This window comes from Hypanus sabinus, chromosome 3 (genome assembly GCF_030144855.1).
Source record: "Hypanus sabinus isolate sHypSab1 chromosome 3, sHypSab1.hap1, whole genome shotgun sequence".
Classification (NCBI taxonomy): domain Eukaryota; kingdom Metazoa; phylum Chordata; class Chondrichthyes; order Myliobatiformes; family Dasyatidae; genus Hypanus; species Hypanus sabinus.
The window spans coordinates 144,300,129-144,324,988 of NC_082708.1; the positions used below are offsets into that span (position 1 = coordinate 144,300,129).

The window sequence follows — 24,860 nt, forward strand, 5'->3', positions numbered from 1 at the left end:
TGTCAAGTCACGTTGTCGTTCATGGTTAATTGCCAGTAGACAGGCTAAAGGGAGGAGTAAATTTAAGAGATATGTGATTGCAGCATTTGCAGTCTGTAAGTCCAAAGAGACATATTGTAAAGTGGTATTTAAGGAGCAGTATTAGATATTTGAATACCATTATCTTCCATGGTGTCTGATTCACTATTGACCTTAGACACCACAATGTTTACTCCAATGGTGGTAAGTATTTTATCCTTCATTAGGTTAAGATGAAGCTTGTGCCTGTACCAGGTCAGAATGTTATTAGCTAATTAGGTATCAAGCACAAGCCAAATGGGACTGTTGTTGTTCAACAGATTGCAGAGTAATGAATTCACAATGTAAGAATGAATGCAATTATCGAAATTCTGGGAATAGATTAAGTCAGAATAAAATGTAGATAAGAAAACAGAAATACGTTTACTGCTCAGTTAACTTAAAGAAAAGTATCATACCGATAAAGAATGCAACATTCGTTCCTTTTCTTGCAGTTGATTTTTCAGAGACTGAACTTCTGGGGCTGCTCCTTGATTCTGCTTAGGGTCCAAAGTTCTGATAACCTAAAACAAGTAGAACAATTATGTTCAAACAGTTATTACTTGGTGGCTAATTTTGAAGAAAACAACAGGAATAATACATAGAGGCATCTTAATCAAACATAGAGAGGCTAACTGAGGGAGCATAAGCACAGGGTATTCTCATGACTATGCAAGTTAATATACAGTAGGGTATATTGGTTCACATACTTTTTCCAACAAATACATGTAATATTGGATCATTTTTCTCAATAAATAAATGAACAAATATAATGATTTTTGTTCATTTATTTAATTGGGTTCTCTTTGTCTAGTTTTAGGACGTGTGTAGTTCTGATCACATTTTAGGTTTATATTTATTCAGAAATAGGGAAATTCTACAGGGTTCACAAACTTTCTAGCTCCACTGTATGATATACATTTATTACCAGAAACCTCATATGTTTCACTTGCCAGTCTGTTTTCCCCCCATTTATCCCAATGACATTGTTAATTTTCAAGATTTTCCCTCCACACAATACACTGTTCTAACTCAAAGTCTTTTAATCCTCCTGTCACTCAATGTCATTTTTATATGCCAATTGGCAAATGGCTTAGGTGAGTCAGTGATAACTTAAGGTTTGATTTTAAGATCAAGGAGAAACTATATCTACAGCTTCAACATAACCGAATCTCAGCCATACACAACTCAGTAACTTTATCTTATTCCCCTGTGCAAAACAAATCATTAAAGAACAACCAAAACAGTATTAGTAACCCTTTTATATTAACAGTAATTTTCAGGATTGTATAATATCTTCAGGGAACTTAGAAATATTTAACTCACACTCTTTGCTTTTTCTAGATACTTCTTATATCTGTCCTCCATTTGCTTCATATCTTCATCCTTCTTTCTTAAGGCTTCCTGAAGTTCTTCAATCTTTTGAGCTATACAAGGTAGGTATACAACTGATCAGCTGAATAAATTGAGTTTTTAAGTCACAGCAAAATTATAGGAATTTTCAAAAGTAAATTACTTGTCGTTGTGTATAGTAAGAGGAAAATCATATCTAAGCCTCCAGTGCTGAAAGAGTACAGTCAAATTTAAGATTAGATCATATATGATGGATAGGTTTTGTAACAAAATGTTTAATTATTATAAATATAACAATAAATACTGCTTTAATAATGTCAGACTGATTATTTTTAAAGGACTATATTTATTTACTGTATGCATATATATATTTAAAACTTACAGCTGTTGTTGTATTTTGGTTCCAAGTCATCAATGTATGCTCGTTTCTTCTGAAGCTCTGTATGCGCTTCATGAAGCTTCTCCCTGAAACATCCAATACATGAGTTCAACACCAAAGACATTATACCACCAAAGTATTGAAAAAATTACTAAATTTTTAGTTTCTTACAATAAACTCCACAAAAAGATTATGACCATTTGTTAGAAACTGAAAAAATCTAGGGGATTGTAAAATACCAGAAAACAGATATTGCACAAATGAAAAATGCCTTTAATGAAATTAAGCAACTTTGTGAAAGTGCAGATGTGTTACCAATAGCCATCAATGTGATTTGGTCAATGTTATAAAAAAAATTCTTCTTCCTTGTCACAGTCTTCCCAAGTCTATATGACATACAGAATTTTACAGCATAGGAATAGCCCTTATGTCCACAACATCTGTGCTAACCATGATGCCAACTTAAACTGAACATCTATCTGTACATAGCCTAAATCTCTCCATTCTTTGCCTCTTCATTTGTCTGTTCAATGCATCTGCATCTGCATCTGCTTCCACCATTTCCCCAGCAGCACATTTCAGACACCCACCACTCTCTGTGTAAAGTAAAACTTTCCTCAAATCTCCTTTAAACTTTTGCCCTCTCACCTTAAGCCTGTGCCTTCTAGTATTTGATAGTTCCACACTTATAAAAAGATAGTGACTACTCTTTCCATGCCTCTCATAATTTTATACACTTCTAACAGGTCACCCCTCAGCCTCCAACATTTAAAAAAAAAACATATTTGTCCAATCTCTCCTCATCACTACTACTTTTGAATCCCGGCAACATCCTGGTGGATCTCATCTGTACCCTTTCCAAAGCTTCCACAACATTCCTTAATCGTGTCCAAAAATCATACACAATGCTCCAAGTGTCATTTAACAGAGAAATCAATCGAAGTTTGCCCATTCTCTCCTTAATGCTAATACTTTCTAATACACACAACATCCTGAAAGAATGGACTTTCCTTACATCTCAAAAGACAAAACACACAAAACACTGGAGGAACTCAGCAGTTTAGACTGCATCTGTTGGATTGTATTGTATAATTGTTATTTTCCTTTGTTTAACTTTGTTTGTATTTTTATATAATTATCTATATACATGTAATTGTTCAGTAGGTTCTCTAGTGGTTGCAGTTGCCTCTGCATTTTTTTAAGGAAACTTCTTAGTTTCAGTAGCAGCTATTAAGTTACTTAATTAAGGGCCATCCTACAGGTTAATTTAAGAAATAGAATTTTCAATAGAATGTGCGCTCTCAGTGGTCTGGTATAAGAAGACCAGACCACATTTTATCGGTCTCTTTGCTCTTTCTTTTCCTCCTGTTTCTTTTGTTCTTGAGGCGCTTAAGAAAACAACTGTAAGAAACAAATTTTAAGCCTCATTCTTGACTCATGAAAAACCTTGGAATGACAAAAGCATGAGGATCCAAATCATCCTTAAACACATTTGCTGCAACCGATTCTTTACATTGCTCACTTGCTTTGTTCTAACACTCTTCTGCAGGAATGACCTGGGCTTGTAGAAGTGCCTTCCAGGCATACCAAGTACGCACAGGACAGCCTGACTTTTAGCCGCCTCAGTTCCATTTCAGCCCAAATCTGCTGCTCAATACCAATCATTACCGATATCTGCTGCACGACACTCTACTACTCCACAGGAGCAGATGGAACAAGCATATGCAGCTATCTGCACTGGAGGACATAGCTATAGAGCACTGCAGCAAAGAAATAGGCCCTTTGGCCCATCTAGTCTGTGCCAAACCATTAATCAACCTAGTCTCATCAACCTGCACTGGACCATAGCCCTCCATACCCTTCTTAGCCATGTACATATCCAAATTTCCCTTAAATGGTGAAATCAAACCCATATCCACCATTGGCACCGGCAGCTCATTCTACACTCTCACCACCTGTTGAGTGAAGACGTTCCCCTTAAACATTTCACCTTTAACTCATGGCCTCTAGTTGTAGTCTCATGCGACCTCAGTGGAAAAAGCCTGCTTGCATTTACCCTATCGACACCCCTCATAATTTTGTATATTGCTATCAAATCTCCCCTCAATCTTCTATGTTCTAGGGAATAACCTAACTATTCAAACTTCCAATTTTATTGATATCTTTCCTGTAGGTAAGTGACCAAAACTGCATACAATACTCTAAATTTGCCCCCAACAATCTTATACAATTTCAACAAAACATCCCAACTCTTGTACTCAATACATTGATTTATTAAGGCCAATATGAAAAAGCTTTCTTTACGACCCTATCTACCTATGATGCCACTTTCAAGGAATTATGGAACTGTATTTCCAGATCCTTCTACTCTACCACACTCCTCAGTACCCTACTGCTCATCATGCAAGACTTACCCTGCTTGACCCACCCACCAAAATGCAACAGCTCAAACTTGTCTGCATTAAATTTCATCTGCTATATTTCAGCTCATTTTTCCAGCTGTTTCAGATCCTGCTGGATTACATCTCCAATGTTGGTGCAATCCACAAACTTGCTGGTACAGTCTACTGCATTACCATCCAGATCATTGATATAGATACCAAACAACAATGGGCCCAGCACCAATCACTGCAGCACACCACTAGTCACAAGCCTCCAGTCAGAGAGGCAACCATCTACTACCATTCTCTGGCTTCTCCTGTGATGCCAATGTCTAATCCAATTTACTACCTCATCTTGAATACTAAGCAACTGAGCCTTCAAGGCCATGTAGACAACAGCCACTGCCTTGCCTCATCAACTTTCCTGGTAACTTCCTCAAACAATTCTGTTAGATTAGTTAGACACGACTGTCTTGTAACTAAATTATTCTTAGAGCCTTTCTTAAACAATGGAACATTAGCTATCCTCCAGTCATCTGGCATATCATCCATGGTCAAGGGTGTTCTAGATATCTCTGCTCAGGCCCCTACAATTTCTGCACTAGCCTCCCACAGGGTCCACCTGGTCAGACCCTGGCAGTTTATCCACCTTAATTTGTCTCAAGAGACCAAACATCTCCTTCTCTGTATATATAGTGTCCATGATCTCACTGATGTTTTGCCTCACTTCTATAGACTCTGCTTCCATCTCCTGAGTAACTACAAATGCAAAAAAATCCATTTAAGATCTCCACATCACTTACAGCTCCATGCATAGATTACCATTCTGATCTTCCAGAGGGACCAGCTTTACCCCTTGCTACCTTTTTGCTCAATACATCTGTAGAAGTCCTTAGGTTCTCTTTCAGCTTGTCTGCTGGAGCAATATAGTGTAGTCTTTTAGCCCTCCTGATTTCTTGAAGCACTCTCTTGCATTTCTTACACTCAAGTACCTATCTGCCTCTATCTGTTGTGCACCTCCATCTTTTTCTGAACCAGAGCTTCAATATCTCTCAAAAACCAAGGTTCCATAAACTTGTTATCGTTGCCTTTTATTTTATTTTATTTTGCCTTTTATCTGTACTCTCAAAACTTCACTTCTGAAGCCCTCCTACTTACCAAGTTCACCTTTGCCAGAAAACAACCTATCCTAATCTACATTTGCCAGATCCTTTCTGATACTATCAAAATCAGCCTGTCTCTAATTTAGAATCTCAACCAGAGAACCAAACCTATCCTTTTCCATTATTACTTTGAAATAAATGGCATTATGATCACTAGATGTAAAGTGTTCCCCTAAACAAACTTATGTCACCTACCTGCCCTGTTTCATTTCCTAACACGAGATCTAATATCACACTCTCTCAAGTTGGGATTTCTATGAAGTGATTAAGGAAATTTTCCTGATCACAGTAGACAAAATCATTCCCATCCAGCCCTTTTACGACACAAAAGTCCCAGTCAACGTGTGGCAAGTTAAAATCACCTACTACAACCTTGTGTTTCTTGCAACAGTCTGTGATCTCTCTCTATATATTTGCTTCTCTAAATCCTACAAACTGTTGGGTGGTCTATAATATAATCCCATTAACCTGGTCATACCTGTCTAATTGCTCAGTCTACCCATAAAGCCTCACTAAATGAACTCTCAAGTCTGTCCTCACTAAGCACTGCCGTGACATTTTTCCTGATTAGTACTGCCAACCCTCCCCTTTCATCCCTCCCAGTTTATCATCTAAAACAACAGAACCCCAGAACACTGAGCTGCCAGTCCTTCCTCTCCTGCAACCAAGTCTCACTAATGGCTAGCATCATAATTCCACATGCTGATCCAAGACTTACCCATCTTCAGACCTTTTATCTTCCAATGCATGTTCTCCTTAGTAATAACAACTACGCTCATTTCTGCCCCTTGACATTCAAATTTCTGGCATGTTGCTTCAGCCTTCCAAAGTGAAGACTGATGCAAAAACTCATTCACTTCTTCTGCCATTTGTTTATTCCCCATTACTAACTCTCCAGTGTCATTTTCCAGCAGTCCAATATCCACTTGTCTCTCTTTTACTCTTTATATAATAAAACTTTTGATATTCTCTTTTTATTTCACCTCCTCTTACCCCTTCCTTCACCCACTTCCCTTTCCTACTTTCCTCCCACGTTCCTTCTCCCTTCCCAATCCATCATTTCCCTTCATTCTTCTTCCTTCCTTCTTCTTTTCCTTCTTCCTTCCTCCATCCACTGATTGACTTGGCCTGAGCTCCTCTTATGTGTCTGTTTCTCATAATGCTAAATTTTTTAGTCTTTCAAATACTTACCTATTGCCACTTTAAATGGTGTTCCAGAGATTCATAGAGCTCTGGGAGAAGATATTTCTATGCACATCACTTTAAAATGACCATTCCCTTACTTTGTAGTTATGTCCCCTTGTTCATGGCTCTCATTGGTGAAAACACCTCAACAACTACCCTGTCAAGCACCTTAGAAACTTACATATTTAACTAAAGTCACCCCTAAATCTTCTAAACTCCAAGAATACAAATTACCTAGCCACTATTTAATCAGGACAACTCTCTCTCATCCTAGAAATTAGACTGGAGACTTCCTACTTCCTTCCCTCTTCCCCTCCCACCACCACCCTTCAGGTTCTCTTCCCCTCCCCCACTCCTTCAATTCCCCCCCTTTCCCATTCCTTCAAAGCAGAGATCACAGCATCAGGATAAAGCAGTTAGGACTGAAACCAAATTTTTTCACAATGAGTGTGAATCCTTAAAATGCTCTATCACATTCAGATGCACATGATTAGTTATTTGGATGGTAAGAAAATTGAGAGATTTGGATGGTAAAATGGAGCTCAAGCAGAAATTAGCATGTTCCTAATGAATCATGCATCAAATTTAAGAATTTCTGTCTCTTACTTGAACATTAAAAACAAACTCTTTTAATAGTGTGTAGTTTGGAAAGTAGATTTGGATTGCTTTTAAAATATGATTTTTCACTTTTATTTGCAATGTCCTTTCATTCGCCAAGTCCTTTTACCACTTTTCCATTGTTGAGAATGCTTTATCCTATTTTCAGTGTCTGGGCATTGCTGGCAAGGCTAAAATTTGTTGATCTATAGAATTCAGCTTTTTATTCCATTTTGGACCAAAGCTGTAATGAGGTCTTGAGCTGCATGCTCTTGGTGAAACCCACAGTGAGCAATGGGGAGGGGGGGGGGGGGTAGTTATTGGTGAGTTGAAGCACCTGAAAGCTCTTTCAGCAATACCTAGCATTACTTTGTTGATTATTCAGAGATGACAGATTAGGCAGTATTAGCAAACTAGAATTTTTTAAAAAGGATTTACAGAAAGTATTTCCACATACCATAAAGCATATTGAAAGTGCTTAGAGATTTTTAAAAATAACTAATAACAATATAACATTATACTAATGCCTTATTAACAAACTTCTGCAAATGTCCTGTTGAAAGTATTCTGACTAGTTGAACTTTGATCTGGTACTCCAATTTGAATGCACAGGAACTTAAAAAATGATTGCCACAGCTAGCACAACACTAGTGCAGCTTAGGTCGTCAAGAGTTCAGAGTTCAATTCTGATGCAGTCTGTCGGATAATTTGTACATCCTTTCCATAAGTATGTTGGTTTCCTCCGTGTGCTCTGGTTTACTCCCACAGTCCAAAGACGTACTGGTTAGTAAGGTGATTAGTCACTGTAAATTGTCCCATGATTAAGCTAAACAGGTGGGCTGCTAGGTAGTGTGGCTCAATGCACTGGAGAGGCCTGTTCCATGCTATATCTCTGAATAAATAAGCAAACTGCAGAGTAGTTGACTCTTGCTGATACACCATGGGTATATCCCTCCCACCAGTGGTAGTATCGACAGGAGGTGCTGTCTGAAGGCAACACCTATCATGAAAGACCCCACCATCAGGACCAGGCATCTTCTTGCAGCTACCATCAGGAAGGAGGTAGAGAAGCTAGAAGTCCTTCGCCACCAGATTCAAGAACAGCTACTTTCCTTCAATCATTTAATTCATTAACCAACTGGTAAAAACCCTCATCACTACAATTTAGCAATACTATGGTCATTTTTCACTAAAATGGACTTAGATGTTTTATTATTGTGTTCTTTCTTGTAAAAATAGTGAATAATTTATACTTATGTTTTTCTTGTAAAGGCTGCTTATGTGATATCATATGCCTGTGATTTTGCTGCAAGTAAATTTGTCAGACACCTCTGTATACAAGTACTTGTGCATATGACAATACAATTTAACTTTGACTTTATTTGCCCTATTCAACATTTCTTTTAAGGAGTTTAAAACCATACTTACAAATGTTCATCCAGTTTCTTTTTCAGCAAAATTGACTAAAAAAAAGATACACAAATGTAAATGATAAAAATGAAATACTAAGTACCAAATGCAAAGTGAACAGAATATTGAAATACAAACTTAATTAGTGCAACTGTACAAATATTGTGATTTTTGAAGTTTCAGTATTTCAGTTTGACATTAGTAAATGCTGGCAGTTAGCAAGGTAAGATGTTACTTAAAAGAAGGCATACTCACAATAGCCTACAGCAGATGGCCATGGCAAGAAACAGAGATAATATGTTAGTATGAAGCAAAAACACCAGCCAGCAGAAGAAACTCTTCAGTAACAGATGAACGAGAAAAATTTTAAGCCTCTTAATTTGTGGCACATGTATGTTTTGTCTGTCTTCTCAGCTGATACCAGTAGCAGCTCCTTCATCTCTCCTGATCTGGAGAACTTTATTCATACATATTTCTTAATATCCACATTGTTTTCAAGCAAATGAGTGGCTTCCAGTTTCCACACTAAAACACAAATGATATTTACAGAAATGAAACAAATGTACAGGCTGCCATTTTTGATCATTATGTGGAGCAGCATCCAATTTTCTGACTATTGCTGAAACAAATGGAACACAGAAAGGAAAGACTAAGGGAATAATAATTTCTAATGTTACTTTATAATTAAACATTCCTATCATAGTTATTTTTCTTAAATTAATTTCATAAATGCAGAAATTTTGCACACCCATAAAAGTTTCACGATGAAAAGCATATAAATCAAGTGGTTTTTAAATTCAAAGGTCTTAAAATGAAGGAAGTCCTGCCTCAAGCACATTATTGTGTTAAAGGAACACAAGAAGGATGCCAGATAGAACTAACTCACTTCTAGCTAATGCATACATTGGTGATGCATTCCTCTCAACCCTCTCAGTCTGATGATAACTACTCTCTTCAAAGTCTGGAACCTTTTACAAACAGTTTCACCTGATAGGGATATGTATTATTTCAGTCTAAATGTAATCTCCAGCTGCAAAGAGTGCTTGTCTTTGTAAATCTCTGTGCAATACAAAATTATTTTTTAAATGTGCTCATGAGTTCCAAATTCCCTGTTGCACAATAGAAATATATAATTAGTGAAAAAAAGATGCTAACCATGCTAAAATAAGCTTTTCTAATCTGTTAACAGATTCTTGGCTTTAAATAATGCCTGTGAAACCTTATCCAACCTGCAAAATATGCTTGCTTAGGAAAGTACATTTTGACCCAGTTTTATTTTGCATTATTTATTTGGCATTTCCTAAAATTGAAAAATAAAATAATGGCATTCACAATGATAGGTTACCAATGTTACACACAAAGCAACCCAAGTTCATTACTAAAAAATTTTAAAAAAAATTAAAAAAAAATAAAAACAGTATTTTTCCCTTTATTGTCAAGGATATACACTCCTCATTCTTTCTTCAACAGTTTTCAGCAAAAATGAAAATAAAGCTATATGTGAATATGTATTTTAAATGATTTTGCTAGAAATTGACTGAAATATTGGATGTAAAATGAATGTATCTAAGAAGTTTAAAAGAAAAAAAGTAGAACATCAAAAAGCTACTGCACTTCACTGGTCAATGAACAGGTGTTAACCTCTCTGTCATCATTAAGTTATTTACTTTTATAGCAGACAAATATTTGTATTGGAAGACCAATCAAGTTAAAATGGTAAATTGCAGACTTGAACCTATAATATCAATGCAGCAAGGCTACTGGAGATGAATTCTAATATTAAAATGAATTGTGATTTTTTTGATAAAAGCAACATAAGCAATGACATGAAGGGTGGCACTGCTTTGTCAAATGACATACTGCAAGACAGCCGATTTTGAAAAAGCTAAGAAAATAAACTGGACGCAAACAAAATGGCAAAGGCAAGAAGGTTTCAGCTATTTGAAAAGGATTTCAGTTAATTGGTTATTTTAAAACAATTTATGCAGTTTATGAGCATAACTTTGAACTAAGAATGTTATCACAAGTACTTTTTAACCCAGTAGGTAACTCACATCTTCAGCCCTTGACCCCTGATCCTGTAATGCCTTCTGAAGTTCTTCAACCTGAGACTGTATTTCCAATATCCTCTGATTGGCTAGCCTTTTAACAAAAAAAAGGCAAGAAATTTCAGTTATCTTTATAGAGCTGTACTTCTCTTCCTCATGCAAATGTTCTCATTTAATTATCTCTTTTTGATGACAACTTGTTTCCTCTGTCTCACACATTTTCCCAAACCACAGTAGTCACCTCAAAACATTGCGGATATCAACAATGCTGTCTCAGCAAAATTAAAGTCTGCACTTCCAAAATTGAAGTCCCAACCTCAAACAACTGGTTCCAATAAGCCGGTACAACTACCACATACCCAACAGCTGACTCCTAGAGTAAGCACTTTATCTGGGTTCCCACTATGGTAAGAGATTTACAGGAAGAGAGAGAAACCACTAGATGTCAGCAAGAGCATATGAAGGCCACATCCCCAGCTACACATCCATTGCTCCATCAACACTGAGGCAGAGTCTGTGTTTCCTGCATTAGACTCTTCAGCTACATCAGAATGCACAGGACTGTAGTGAAGCAAGACATCCTTGGCCAAGGGTCTGCCTAAGAAACAGAAGGATAGAGTCCATTGACTCTATGGAGCTGTCATTGCTATGTAGGAGTACGTACCCAATTACCCTCGGGATCAATAAAGTATGTCTGTCTGTTGTAAGTGACACACAGTAGATCAGAAATCTAACCGAGACTATTACAGTCTCTGCTCCTATAACTTTGGCCACATCTTTCCCCAAGGATTTTAAGAGGCCAGAATGCAGTTAAGTGATTTTCTGGCATATTCATGATATTACAAATACCTGCATCTTGATTCCATTGTGTGTTGCATGCCACATGTAAGATCCGGAACAAAGTTTTTAAATGCTTTATGCCCCGTATTTGCTAATAGTACATAATGAAGAAGTGCATATTGAGGAATTGACTAATCACATATACAGTTACCTTCTGATTTCCGCTGAAATCCATCGCCAGCATTGGATTTATGAATGTTTTATTTTCAATAATTTTCCCCACAGCACTGCCACTGGTTCTGCTTGTGATCTTTCCAGATTACTGGCACATGATTCTTTAATAATGTACAATTAGTGAGTTTCTAGCTAATATACACAGCTACTGATATTTCCTTTAAAAATTGATCTTTTTCATAAAAGCTTATCTCTCAAAAATAGTGAAGTAACCTATTCAAAATTGAGAACAGTTTCAAAACTAATAGAGTGCACATTAGCAATTTTCCTCATTGAGCACCCTTCATACAAGATACTGTATGGTAATGTAATTGGGAGAAATGGACAAAATTCACAACCACCGACATTGAGTTGGTTGTCGCTTTTAAGATTCTGACCTGACGTAATGACATTGTTACGTAAGAATTTTTAGCTTACTTTGGTTGTGTAAGTTTTGGAGTTCAATAAAATGTGTTATGGGTTTCGTTAAACATAAAATGCCTCACTTAAGCTTATTTGCATAAACCTACATACAATTAGGGTTTATATATCTAGGCTCTGTGGCCTTTCATGTATAATATCCCATTCAACCATCATCTTATCATCCACCTAATTGAAATGAGCATAGCACAAGTTGAATTCATTTGTTTATGCAACACACAAGAGAAATTCTCTCTGGAAGCCACTGTACAATTCCACTATTATACAGGCAGTCCCCGGGTTATGTACGAGTTCTGTTCCTGAGTCCATCTTTAAATCGGATTTGTACGTAAGTTGGACCAAGTACACCCGGTATTATTTAGTGTCAGTTAGTCAAACGTTTGTCTTAGTATATAGTATGTATTTTACCTTTCTATGCATATAAAACACTTAAGAAACATATGTATTCCAATAATTATACCACTGTGTTGCTTAGTAATAATCATAGGTTTCATCAGGGCAGGGCCATTCACACGCTCCATTATTCTCACTTTATCTGTTATCCTTTAAAATTGTTTCGATCGTTGACCGACTGTAACCTAACAATTCTCCAATGACCGATGGCGTTTCACCTCTTTCCAAACGCTTTATTATTTCCACTTCAATTTCAATCGCGATCGCTTCTCATCACTGGAACAGAAACACTGTGGGCGAAGCTCCGCTGGCTTCCGAGGTCTGCTGGGTCTTAAGAACCACCGCGCTGAGACAGGCTAAGTGGGACAAGTGGGGGCTGTGATGGTTTTGGGTACTTGATCCTCCACAATATTCCACGTGGGAATATAAACTGGAGGTGGCAGTGTATTTTTTAATGAGGTCGAGTTGCAAGCTCGTCATCAGCCCGGCATGGATGGTACAGGAGTCACTGGATTGACATCAGCCCGGCACGGGAGCGGTCTCTCTCTGGAATGAACTCAGGAACCTCCATTCTTCAGCCCGGCGCCGATTTCACTGTGCCACCAGCCAACCGGAAAGGGGGGTGGGGGGGGGGGTTTAGGGTGAAACTTACTAAGAAAAATTTGAACCAAATACAAAGTTAAACACTCAACACAGTGTTACCGGCAATGACTTAAAATAGTGGACAGTGTTGCCATCTGACTTAAAATGGTGGATGGTATTCTCCTTCCTCAGTTTATAAGTACAAGTTGTCCATGAGTCAGACGTTCATAACTCGGGGACTACCTGTACACTGAACCACTAAGAATAAATCAATTGAAGACATATATATAATTAACACAGTACATAAAAATATTCATCACCTGTTCTCAGTCTCCAGTTCACTCTCTCTCCTATTGGCATCTTCCAGTAAACTTTGTAGTAAAGCTATCTTTTCATTATCGGAGCCCTCTTGGTTTAACTTCAGGATTTTGTTTTCATGTTGCAATCGGATAAGTTTTTCCCTACAAGGTCAGAGATTTAAGATAATAACATGAGACATTAAGAGCTCATTTTTAAGCTCTTTCCTTTTGCATTATCACCAGGTCTCATCACATATGAAGTATAATAGTGCTCTATTTACTTTTTAAACTTATGCTGCAAGTACTGCATACCTTACACTAAAATGTCCACCTTCTGGAATATATTTTATTATTTGTTCATCTATTGGTGATAATATTACTTTATGTGTTCTGTATGAGTTATATGTACTGTGTTGTATACCTTGGTCCAGAGGAATGTTGTTTCTTTTGTCAGTATACATGTACACAGTTGAATGACAGTAAACAAAAATGAACTATATTTTTATTCACATTTCCTTTCAGTCCTTCCTATTTCCTCAATATATGTTCTATTTTGCTCATGATTTATCTTTGGTATTGTTAATCATAGCTCCATCAGAAGTTTCCAATCTGAATTTCAATTTAGTATTAATCTATTCATCCATGGAAAGCTATATACTATGATGTATACCTGATACTTAGTTCACCTTGTAATTATTTTGTTCTGAGTAACATGTTTTAATGTTTCTATACAACTTCATCTAACTACAAAGCTCCTGACCTTAGAAGAACTAAACAGCCCGTAATAAGCTTTCATTTAAACCTCAGCAGAGAAAGGTTAATTTGGATGCACACAATATTAATATTCACATCTTCAGTGGTTCTAGTAAAGAGGCTAGGAGGCAGACAAGAAACCCATACCCAATAACTGTCAATTTTTTATACATAAGCAGTTTGAATACATGATTACAACGCACTAGTTTGTTCATTGTACAAGGAAATTTACACATCATAATATTCGAATAGCAGTGTGGTCTGAGAACTATCAACCTTGTCTTTACTAACCCTGGATTGCAAGCATTTCATGACCTATAATTACAAATAGTGCTGAGGTATCAAAATGAAACTCAAACTCATTTGGAAAAGGTTAAAGAAAAAGATTCTGAAATTAAAGACATGAGAAGCTAGAAAAAATATTAAACATCAGTGTAAAATAATTGATGTATATTATATATCCTAAAAGGCAGCCCAAGTTCAATCACATTATTTGCCTATGAAGTAAAGTATGCTCTTATTGAAAGATATTAACAAATCTTTTAACTTACTTGATTTCGGGGGTTACTATCTCTGCTGCTAAACTATCCGATGCCTCTTTACTATTCATTGGAATAAGTCCTATAGAAAATATTAAGGTTACATTGTTATTATAACTGGATGCAATTACTTGTGTTAGGTACATGGGTAATTTAATGAACAATACAAAGCAAAATACAAATAAAATATTAAATACATACCAGCTGTGAGTTGGCCCTGATGCACTTGAACACATCGCAGTTCTTCAATTGTCTCCTTTAAGGAATCTCTTTCTGTTCTCAGCCTCTAAAAGTATTTGAGTTTTAGAAATATTACAGAATCTTGTTTGGATTCAAAATATTACAAAACTTTGTGAATGTGTTAAATTTAAAATAAGCTATATTTCCCCAGTCAATAAATGCTTTATGTTTTTGTAAATATGACAAGTATTTTGATTAGAGATTCCCAAAAACTTTTGCTACAATACCATATTGCTTTCAACAGGTTAGCTGAAAGGGGAAAAAAGTGTATACAAATAACTGCCACACCAATGTAAAGCTTATAAATAATCTATGATGGTTTGTCAAAATAGACCAGTTTCAAATATAGCTTAAATATCAGACTTAGTTAGAAAAAAATCTCAAACTAAAAAGAATCTTACTTCTTTTTCTTTCTGTAGGGTGTCCACTTTCTCTTTCAACCTTTTATATTCAAATTCCATTTTGTCTGCTTTTTTTGACTCCTCAGACAATCTGCTTTGAAGCTCTACAACCTGAATTAATAAAAAATCGTAGAATTTAGAAACATAATTATTTTCACTAGTCCTCCTAATTATTAGTTTTGGAAATTCAACAACCAATGATGCAAAACAGATACAGCAACTTGAATGATTGCTCCACAAACATTTGTTAATGTGGCAGTAAGCCTTCAACAGTTAAAATGACAAAACTGCAGCATACTTTGCTACAATATAGTCACAGCTAAGAAGATATGAATATTACTCTATTCTTCCATTTTATATACAAACTGTTTCCTGCTTTGAAGAGCATCCATGACATTATTAGAAATAAAATCATGATAAGGGATAGAGTTCATCTTGAATCTTCTATTAGTTTATGTAATTATTATTTTGAACATCAAGTATACCTCATTGCAAATAGGAAAATAGCAAAAATATAATAAACAATGGTACAAAATGCATATTAAATTGAATCACTTAAGCATTCATCTAGAAGAGAGTATAAAAAGGCAATTTGTCACAGAGCATGGAAAGTGCTAGAGCTTCAAAACAATCATTACATTATATACCAGTTAATTAAGGATAGGCACGATAATACTTGAATTAGCTTTACATACAAAAACATTGCTCCCGATTTACTTAAAGTAAAAGAGGTGGGATCTTTCAAATGTTGGTAATGACAGAAACTTTCCAAGATTATGCCTTTCACTTGAAATTGAAGGAAAATTTCATTAACACTAGGAAAAGAAAGGGAAATTTCAGAAAGGAATCGTAAGGTAAAAACAAAGATTCTTTCTGGCAGATTCTCACTTGAAACTCTGCCCCCGATCTCTAACATTGTTCCGACAAAACTCGAAATAATCTTCAAGGATGTTATCTCATCTTTCTGATGAGAACTTCAAAGTCATCTAATCAGAGTATCAAAAAGAGCAAGTTCAGTAATGCCCTCCATTTCATTTCAATAGGTAGATTTATTGCATAGATTAACAAATATGTGACATGCCTTTGTCTGTGCCCAGAGTTTCTGGGTGAGAAGAGAAGACATGATCAGTACATAGTTCGATCAAGAAAAGAAGTAGGACACTTCAACCTGGTTTATCTGTTCCTCTCGTTTTTGGACTGGTAAACCTGTTACAATTTGTCAGCACCTTTTATCTTAATATCAGAGTTATTATGTTTTGAAACTAGTTCCCACGTTATTTATTATCTCTTGCACTTTCTTGCCTTGCCCTTGCTATTACAAGTACTGAATTGCTACAGCCATAGAGCTATATATTATGGAAACATTTTTGTCCATAGGATCCAGACTGACTATCAAGGAATCCTTTACACAAACCCATTCATTTTTCCATAACTCCGATCAACTTACTTCATGTTTTACCAATCATCTGCACACCAGAGACAATTCATAATAGTCAATTAAATTACCAACAAGCACCCAGAAAAAAAACCATGTCACAAGGAAAAACAATCAGTACGGGAGTTCAGCATTTAATCTAACTAACTGGAGCTGTGAAGCAGTAAATCTACTAATGCCAGTTCTTTTTTTCTTAAAATGCTGCCCATTGTTGACTGAAATAATACCGCTAAGCTCATTTCAACAGGACACAATCCGCTCTCCTCCATGGGCTTCCACGAGTGAGAAAGACACAAGCGCAAACTGGGATCACCCAGCTCTCTCCCAAGATACACACTGTCTTGAATTTAGTCAGTCATAGAGTCATACAGCACAGTAACAGGCTCTTTGTTCCAAACACTTGTTCATATGTACAGGCCATAGATAATTTGGGTGTTTGTAAAATCCTGTCTGATTGGATTTTCACAAGACTTTTAAGAAAACGTCACTCAGAAGTTTACAGGATAAAATAAAGCCCTGCAGGTTGAGGAATATATGTATAATATAATTGCTTAAAGGATAAAGAAGGGGACACAGCAACTCCTTTTCAGTTTGACAAGGCTTTTACTAATGGCATGGCACAAGGATTTGTAATGGGTACTCACAATTTACATAAATGAACAACATGAAAATACAAAATATAATCTATATATACAGGTGATATAAAACTGGCTGGTAAAATTATCAATGAGGATACAAAGACTGCAAAAGTACATACAGTAGATAGATTAAGTAAGTTAGTTGGCACAAAGGGGAAAATGACAGCAGACATGATGGAGGTGTACAAGATATTAAGAGGAATGGATAGAGTGAATAGCCAGCGCCTCTTCCCCAGGGCACCACTGCTCAATACAAGATGACATGGCTTTAAGGTAAGGGGATGGAAGTTCAAAGGGTATATTACAGGAAGGTTTTTTTACTCAGAGTGGTTGGTGTGTGGAATGCACTGCCTGAGTGAGTGATGGAGGCAGATACACTAGTGAAGTTTAAGAGACTACTAGACAGGTATATGGAGGAATTTAAGGTGGGGAGTTATATGGGAGGCAGGGTTTGAGGGTTGGCACAACACTGTGGGCCAAAGGGCCTGTAATGAGCTGTACTATTCTATGTTCTATGTAACTCAGTGGTTAGCACAATACTTCACAGCGCCAGCAATTATGGTTTAATTCCCACTACTGCCAATGAGGAGTTTGTACATTCTCCCAATGACCATGTGGCTTTCCTCTGTGTGCTCTATTTTCCTCCAACATTCCAAAGACACACAGGTTAGGATTAATAAGCTATGGGCATGTTTTGTTAGCACCAGAAGCATGCAACACTTGCAGGCTGCCCCAAGCACACTGTTGGACTGTGTTGGTCATTGACCGAAAAAACGTATTTCACTGTATATTTGGGTGTTTTGATATACATGTGACAAACAGAGTAGATGCTAAGTAGGCAGTATCTTCTTGGTGAATCAAAATCTAGAGAAAAGGCTATTTGGGAAAATTTTCATTGCCATTAAGTTGCAAATCTCTGGAAATCAACACTTAAGAAGAATGTAGATATTTAGTCTCTGAACATATGTAAACAGACAATCCAATAATCAGGTGGCAAAACAATTGAGGCACAAGATCAATTATGATCTTACTGAATGGCAATGCAGGCTCAAGAAATATGTGTTTTATTCCTGCCTCTAATTCATATATTCAAGGTTCTCTGTAATTTCATACCTGTCTCTTGTATGTTTCCAGTTGAGCGCGTGCAGCATTTGCTTTCCGTAGCTCCTCCTCTAGACTGACTGTATTTTGCATGTACATAGTATTCTTCTCTTCAAGGAGCTTCACCTGGCGACGCAAGTCACCCAGGTCCTCCAACTTCTTTTTATATGACTCTACCATGCCCTCCAATTTACCCACTTTATCAGAGGAATGTCTGGAAGAAAATGTTTTTATTTATATAACATACTTTTATGTTAAGACATACTAAACCACTGAATTAATTTTCTTTGTCAAATGCATTGCCAGTTTTTTTCCAATAATAAAGTACAATATAGCTTTTCAAACAACTTCAAAAATGCCCAAAAAATTCTGAAAGCAGCAAATATATAACATAGGATTAGAATAACCATCCAAGGTTTCCTATTTATGCTTCTACATTACACAGAAACATTGCTGGTACTAGATATTGAACATTACAGATAGTGGCATTACTGATTATTTATTATAGGATTGGAATGTAATAAAGGGAATTTCAACTTTGCAGCACACACTAAATGCTGGAGGAACTCAGCAGGCCAGGCAGCATTTATAGGTAAGAGTAAATGTCAACTGCTTTCTCTTGTCCATAGATGCTGCCTAACCTGCTGAGTTCCTCCAGCATTTTGTGTGTGTTGCTTTAGATTTCCAGCATCAGCATATTTTCTCATGTTTGTTTCAACTTCGTAGGTTGAATGAACAGTTCCGAGACAAATTCAGGGGAGAAATGGAAATGCAAACACTTAAAGATGACTTTTTTCAATTTCAAGCAAATTACCGAAGATAAGATAGTACTGGATTTGATGTTAAGCCAGTAGGCAGAAGATTTTGCTGAGAAACCGAGGTGTACCTATCATTGCACAGTGCAGAATTGCAGATAACTGAAATATGTTTAAGAATGCAGGGAAAAAGAATATTCTTTTTGAAAGACCAGAATAGAAAGCTCCGTAAAGTATCTTTGAAACAAAAAATCTGCCAAGGAAATTAAACTAGAGGAAATAAGCTACAAGGAAACAAAGAAAAAGATAGAAATTATCACTGAAGGTAACTCAACAGCTGAAGAATATTAGGAAGGTAAGAGAAAAGTAATTATCAAAATAGTGAGATTACCTAAGGACATCCATTTCATCCTTTAAAGTCTGGGCTTCCTCTGCAAGGCTAGTAAGTTCTTCATTCTGTTGGCGTAGCTCTAAAAGTTCTTTTTCAAGTTCCTCACAACGAATCCGATAATCATCTTTTGCTGCTTCCAGTCTGGAATAATCATAAATTGAATGTTAACCTTCATATACTTTAAGTAATCTAGTATAATTATCCCTACTAAGATGCTACATATTTATTAATAATAAAGATTAAACAAGCAACAATAAAGATTGTTCCTTCATTAGAGTTTCTGTCCCCACCCCAACCCCACCCAAATTGCGCATCTTCTTCACATTTAAATATGTTGCCAGTCTTTCATCTTCACTGATCTAAACAGTGGAATTCCCTCCCCAGCAACAGTTTATCAGGAGTGTGGGACTTCAAAAAGGCAACTCACCACCACCTGGCAATTATGGATTTGGGCACTTGTCAGTGATGCCCAAATCCTGAAAATGAATTAAAATATCCTTCCGGCAAGGTGGATGACCAAATGAGGACAAATGTAGGGGCGAAAGGAGGCGAATGCAAATAGCAGATGGGGGGGGGGGGCAGGAAGCTGTAATGAGGCTTCACCACAGCCCTTCAAAACACTTTTTAATAAGTATCTTTAGCCTACAACCAATCTGCTAACTCACCTCTTCCCAGGCAGAACATGAATTTAACTGAATAGGTTTCCTTTCAAACTAAGCTTCACATCTTTAGACTGACAACTATCAAGCATAATTATACTTAGCCCCATACCTGACCTCATGGAGAACAATGCTTCACTTCCACCCCAGGTTGTATATTCTCCTGAAAATGAAACTGGGGAAAAACTACAGATGCTGGAAATCTGAAATAAAAACAGAGAATACTGGAAAGACTCAGTAGATCAAGTAGCATATGTGGAAAGAGAAACAAGACTAACAGTTTAATTTGAAGATCCTTCATCATAACTGGAAAGGAAAGAAAAATAAGTAAATTTTCAAGTTCTCTCCTTTCAAGTTCTAATGAAAAATCTTTGGCCTGAAACAGAAAAACCGTTTCTCCTTCCACATGACCTACCTGATCTGCTAAGCATTGCCAGCATTTTCTGTTTTATTATACAATTGCTTCCCAACCCAAATAGTTGTATGGCAGTCATGAAATTCTCATTTTCCATGACTACAGCTGTAACTCCAGATATATACATATCTATTCTGGCAGTTCTACAGCCCACTTATGAGGGTCTATTTGGCTGGGGCTAATACACCTCAAGGCACGAGTTATTTCTGGATCTCTTCACCTTTGGGGGAAAAAAACCCCACAATCCATGTGGCTCAATCCCCGATCACTGATACACATTTTCACATACAGTATTTACCAACCATTTTTTCCATTCCCTGGGATGTGCAAACTAAGAACTCTTAAAAATATGACAATGCTGGATTAATAAGTGCCTTCAGGACATTTTTTTCCTGTCTCCTAGTCCATGTCTTAAATATTTCACAGCCCCTACAACCAGCAACATTATTACCTTATAAACTTCTTTATGGACTTGTTTGTATCCTTAACCTGACCTTTGACAACGTAGCTAGTCTTCAGAAAAACTTGCTCTCACTCTACAGGAAAGCTAAATGGTTGAAATTGCTCATATTTTTCCTAACTAAACTGGTATAATTACCGCATCCACTGCTTTCATCACTACTCTCATCACTACTCTAGCAAGAGAAACTTTTACCCACATTTACTTCATGCCGAATCACTCCTATTCTCTCAAGCAGCAATATCCAGTCCTGGTCACCCAGGTAGCATCACTAGATTCTTTCCTGCTACTGCCTATTTAGGAATAAAAGCAGAGTGGCGAACAAACATCCTTTATTGAAGGTTGTCAACACTGTACTTATGTATCTGGTACAATAAAAAGGAATAGCATATTGTACACCCTGATCTTAAGTTACATCTGCACTTTAATTCCTACAGCTGGGAAGTATTGAGATATGAAATAAGGGACAAGGATTGGATGTGTGGGACCGATGATAGTGGAAGTGAATTTTGGGCAATTCCCCTTCTAGCATCAAACTGTTACGACAAATATTTCTTCACTCATGGATACATCACTTTTCACTACATTTGATTTCGAAGATTTCCAAGATATCAGAATACACCATTTGTCAAAAATTAAAATTCCATGAAAATTTAGGCAGTTTCCTTAAACAATATTACTATAAAAGCCTCTTCTTTAAAATAATTTAATTCCATTAAAACTGATAGATGAAAAAACTTACGGCTGGAAACCTGCACTTTCACAGTCAAACTTGCTACATCCCTAGACTAGGAATTATGTTTATAATTATTAATTTATTTCAAACATGCAGATTTTTTTACTTTACTGAATATGATTCTGGTATATTAGCAAAACAATGAGCTGGGACACAGCAAACTCAGCCCATGCCTCAAGAATACACCTAGTGCAGGGGTTCCCAACCAGAGACCCCTACCATTAACTAAGGATCCATGGACCCAAGGTTGTGAACTTTTGCTCTAGTGCTGCCTCTAAATCACACTATGCTTTTTAAGCTCATACTGTTCTTTGGGTCCTGCCATTGTTTTCATTTTGGCTTGGCAGGTCACAAGCTACAATTAGGAAGCAAGGAACTAAAGTTGACACACTTCAGATGCAGTTGCCCTTTTCATTATCTCTAGGCATCTCTGATATTTTAAAAGTCAGAATTTAAAAAATACAAGATTGGCAATAGGATTTTTTAAAACTTATTTAAAAACCACTGTCTGAAACTAGCAAGAAACTATAAATATAAATTTACAAAAAAAATGAAGGGCAAATACAAAATCCCTTCTAATGAAGGCCTTTACACCAATTCAACCAAATAGCACCATGCAATATGTAGCAACTACTGGAACAAGCCAATGGGCCAGTTACAAATAATAACTGATCGCTTAGTTCATCAACTTATTGAACACCCAGAAAAGGAATGGAGCAGGAGGTCAGCTGTACATATACTTGACTTCCAATGCATTCTTAATTTCTGTGCAGTGGTGCAGGCACAAAAATCCCAGTTGGTGATTCTCTGGAGATCGATTGTCTAGCTTTCAGACTAACACAATCTTGTTACATTTACCTGAAAGTCTCTTCCTGAAGTTGTTCCAACTGGGTTTGCAGTTGAAAGTGTCTACGTCCTGCTGGGCTGTTGGGATCTTCAATAGAATCAGACTGATTAAGTCGTTCCATAAGAGCTTGATTTTCTACTAATAAACTACCTTTTTCTTCTTGCAGAGCTGCAACCTGCATCAAGTGACAGAAAGAAAAAAAAATCATGGTTGCTTATTTGATATGGACTACAAAAATCCAAAGTACATGAATTTTGTTAAATATGTTTAAATAATACAGAAACAACTTCACAGTGCAATAAGACAATAACTGAAATATTAGGATGCTCTCAAACCTTGGTTAGAGGATATGGTTTAAAGGTGTGCCTTAATGGAAGAAATGATGAGAAATTGAGAGATGCAAATACTCAGGGAGGGAATTCCAGTGTTTAGAATCTGTGCCTGAAGAAACACCAGCCAACTTCCTATCTATATTGAGTCCTTTAATGTAAATTGTGTCTATATTTGCACTACATTTTAATCTGAGAGTGCCAAATATGTGACACTCTTAGTAGCACTTTTCAGTTTAGAATGGCATCAGCTCTCCAGTGAAATGATCTGCTTTCTGTTTTCTCCGTCAATGGCTTTACTTCCATGATTGGTCAAGAAATTGGCTTACTGAAAACTAATACCCAAGATCTCTCATAATATGTGAAATTGCATATTGTATACTTCGTTTGGTAAGTGGCTCTTTCAGACCAGGTATTTATTAAATGAGGGAAAATAAGATGTCCTACTGGAAACATTCAAATTTCCTGGGAATGCATGCCTTCAGTGCTCAATCAATGTGGACCATCTACTTTGGAAATGTTTAAGTCCTTATAAACTAGTTCACAGATGAATATGTACATTATTAGTAAGTGAATGCTACTCTCTGGAGATCTGCCAAGACTACTTTCATGCATTATCAAGTGGCAGAACTTCAGGAGTTTCACAAAACTATCCACCCTTCTTTGCTCCTGCTGAGATGTACCTTAATTCTTCACTTCTCCATAATCTCAACTCTGCAAGACCTCTGAATGTCCCTATTTTAGCTGTCTGCAGCTCTACTACTCTGCACTGACAGTGATACCTTCAACTAAATCCAAAACTTTTCATCACATCTCCATAACCTCAACCTTGCAAAACCTCTGAATATCTCCTATTCTAGCTTCTTATAGTTCCACCATTCTGGCACTGACAGTCCCTATACCTTCAGCTAAATCCTGAATTCTTGAATAAATGTTTTAAAGATCTCTGTCTCTATTTTTTTAAAAGATGCCTTTTAAATCATATTTAATGCCCATTTTATCCAATTACGCCCTGTGAAGCACATTAACATAACTCACTACATTAAAATATTACATAAATGACGTCATTGGTCCCTAAGTTTCCCATCTCTTCCCATGAACCCAGCCAGTTCTGCTGTGAAGATCTTCTTTCAATAAGGTGTTTGAAAGAAGGCCAGTAACATAAAATATATTTCTGCCTCATCAGATGTGTGTGATCTGCAAACTCTGATATTTCTATAACTCCATCTCACGTTGCACATTATTATTTTTCTCTTGTGTGCAGTCAATCAATATAAGGTAGAAACAAATTCAAATAGGAGAGGAAATGCTTGGCCAGCAGGCTCAGGAAAGCAATACATATTTGAACTAATCAAGTTTGTTTACAGGAAAATGAGTATGCCAAAAGCTAGTTGACATTCATAAAAACAATTTGCTGGAAGATCACTGCACCTTCTCCTGCCCCTTCTTCATGATTTTCTTCTATTATTTTTTTTAATGATTTTTAATAATTCTCCATAACACCATTCAGTGATACTTTAAATTTACAAATAGGATAGAAACAAAATCTGCCTCTGAAAAATTTTCAATAGAAGCTGGCCAAAATGGTGGGGCAGCAAATGATAAACAGAAGAGATCCTGCACATGCTGGAAATTCAGAGCAACACACAAAGTGTTGGAGGAACTCAGGTCGGACAACATGCACAGAAATGCATAAACAGTGGAAGTTTCAGGCTGAGAACCTTCATCAGTACTGGAAAGGAAGAGGGAGAATGCCAGAATAAGAAGGTAGGGCAAGGGGAAGGAGGTCAAGCTGGAAGGTGATAGGTGAAGACAGTGGGCAGGGGAGGAGAGAATGAAGTAAGAAGCCGGGAGGTGATAACTAAAACAGGCAAAGGGTT

At 36.7% G+C, this 24,860-nt stretch overlaps 1 protein-coding gene across 3 annotated transcripts in view; it reads right to left on the bottom strand.

Annotated features, from left to right (window-relative positions):
• The window catches only part of hook3 (hook microtubule-tethering protein 3), a 97,735-nt gene that overhangs the window by 11,047 nt on the left and 61,828 nt on the right, over positions 1 to 24,860 (bottom strand). For all 3 annotated transcript variants that reach the window (XM_059965280.1, XM_059965281.1, XM_059965282.1), the window contains 12 exons: positions 22,663 to 22,826; positions 19,535 to 19,675; positions 18,401 to 18,602; positions 15,215 to 15,325; positions 14,775 to 14,859; positions 14,586 to 14,655; positions 13,303 to 13,443; positions 10,580 to 10,667; positions 8,544 to 8,578; positions 1,793 to 1,875; positions 1,384 to 1,484; positions 477 to 581 (listed from right to left, as the gene is read on the bottom strand). In XM_059965280.1, coding sequence (XP_059821263.1) covers positions 477 to 581; positions 1,384 to 1,484; positions 1,793 to 1,875; positions 8,544 to 8,578; positions 10,580 to 10,667; positions 13,303 to 13,443; positions 14,586 to 14,655; positions 14,775 to 14,859; positions 15,215 to 15,325; positions 18,401 to 18,602; positions 19,535 to 19,675; positions 22,663 to 22,826 — 1,326 coding nt within the window. The remainder of the gene's footprint in view (positions 1 to 476; positions 582 to 1,383; positions 1,485 to 1,792; positions 1,876 to 8,543; positions 8,579 to 10,579; positions 10,668 to 13,302; positions 13,444 to 14,585; positions 14,656 to 14,774; positions 14,860 to 15,214; positions 15,326 to 18,400; positions 18,603 to 19,534; positions 19,676 to 22,662; positions 22,827 to 24,860) is intronic.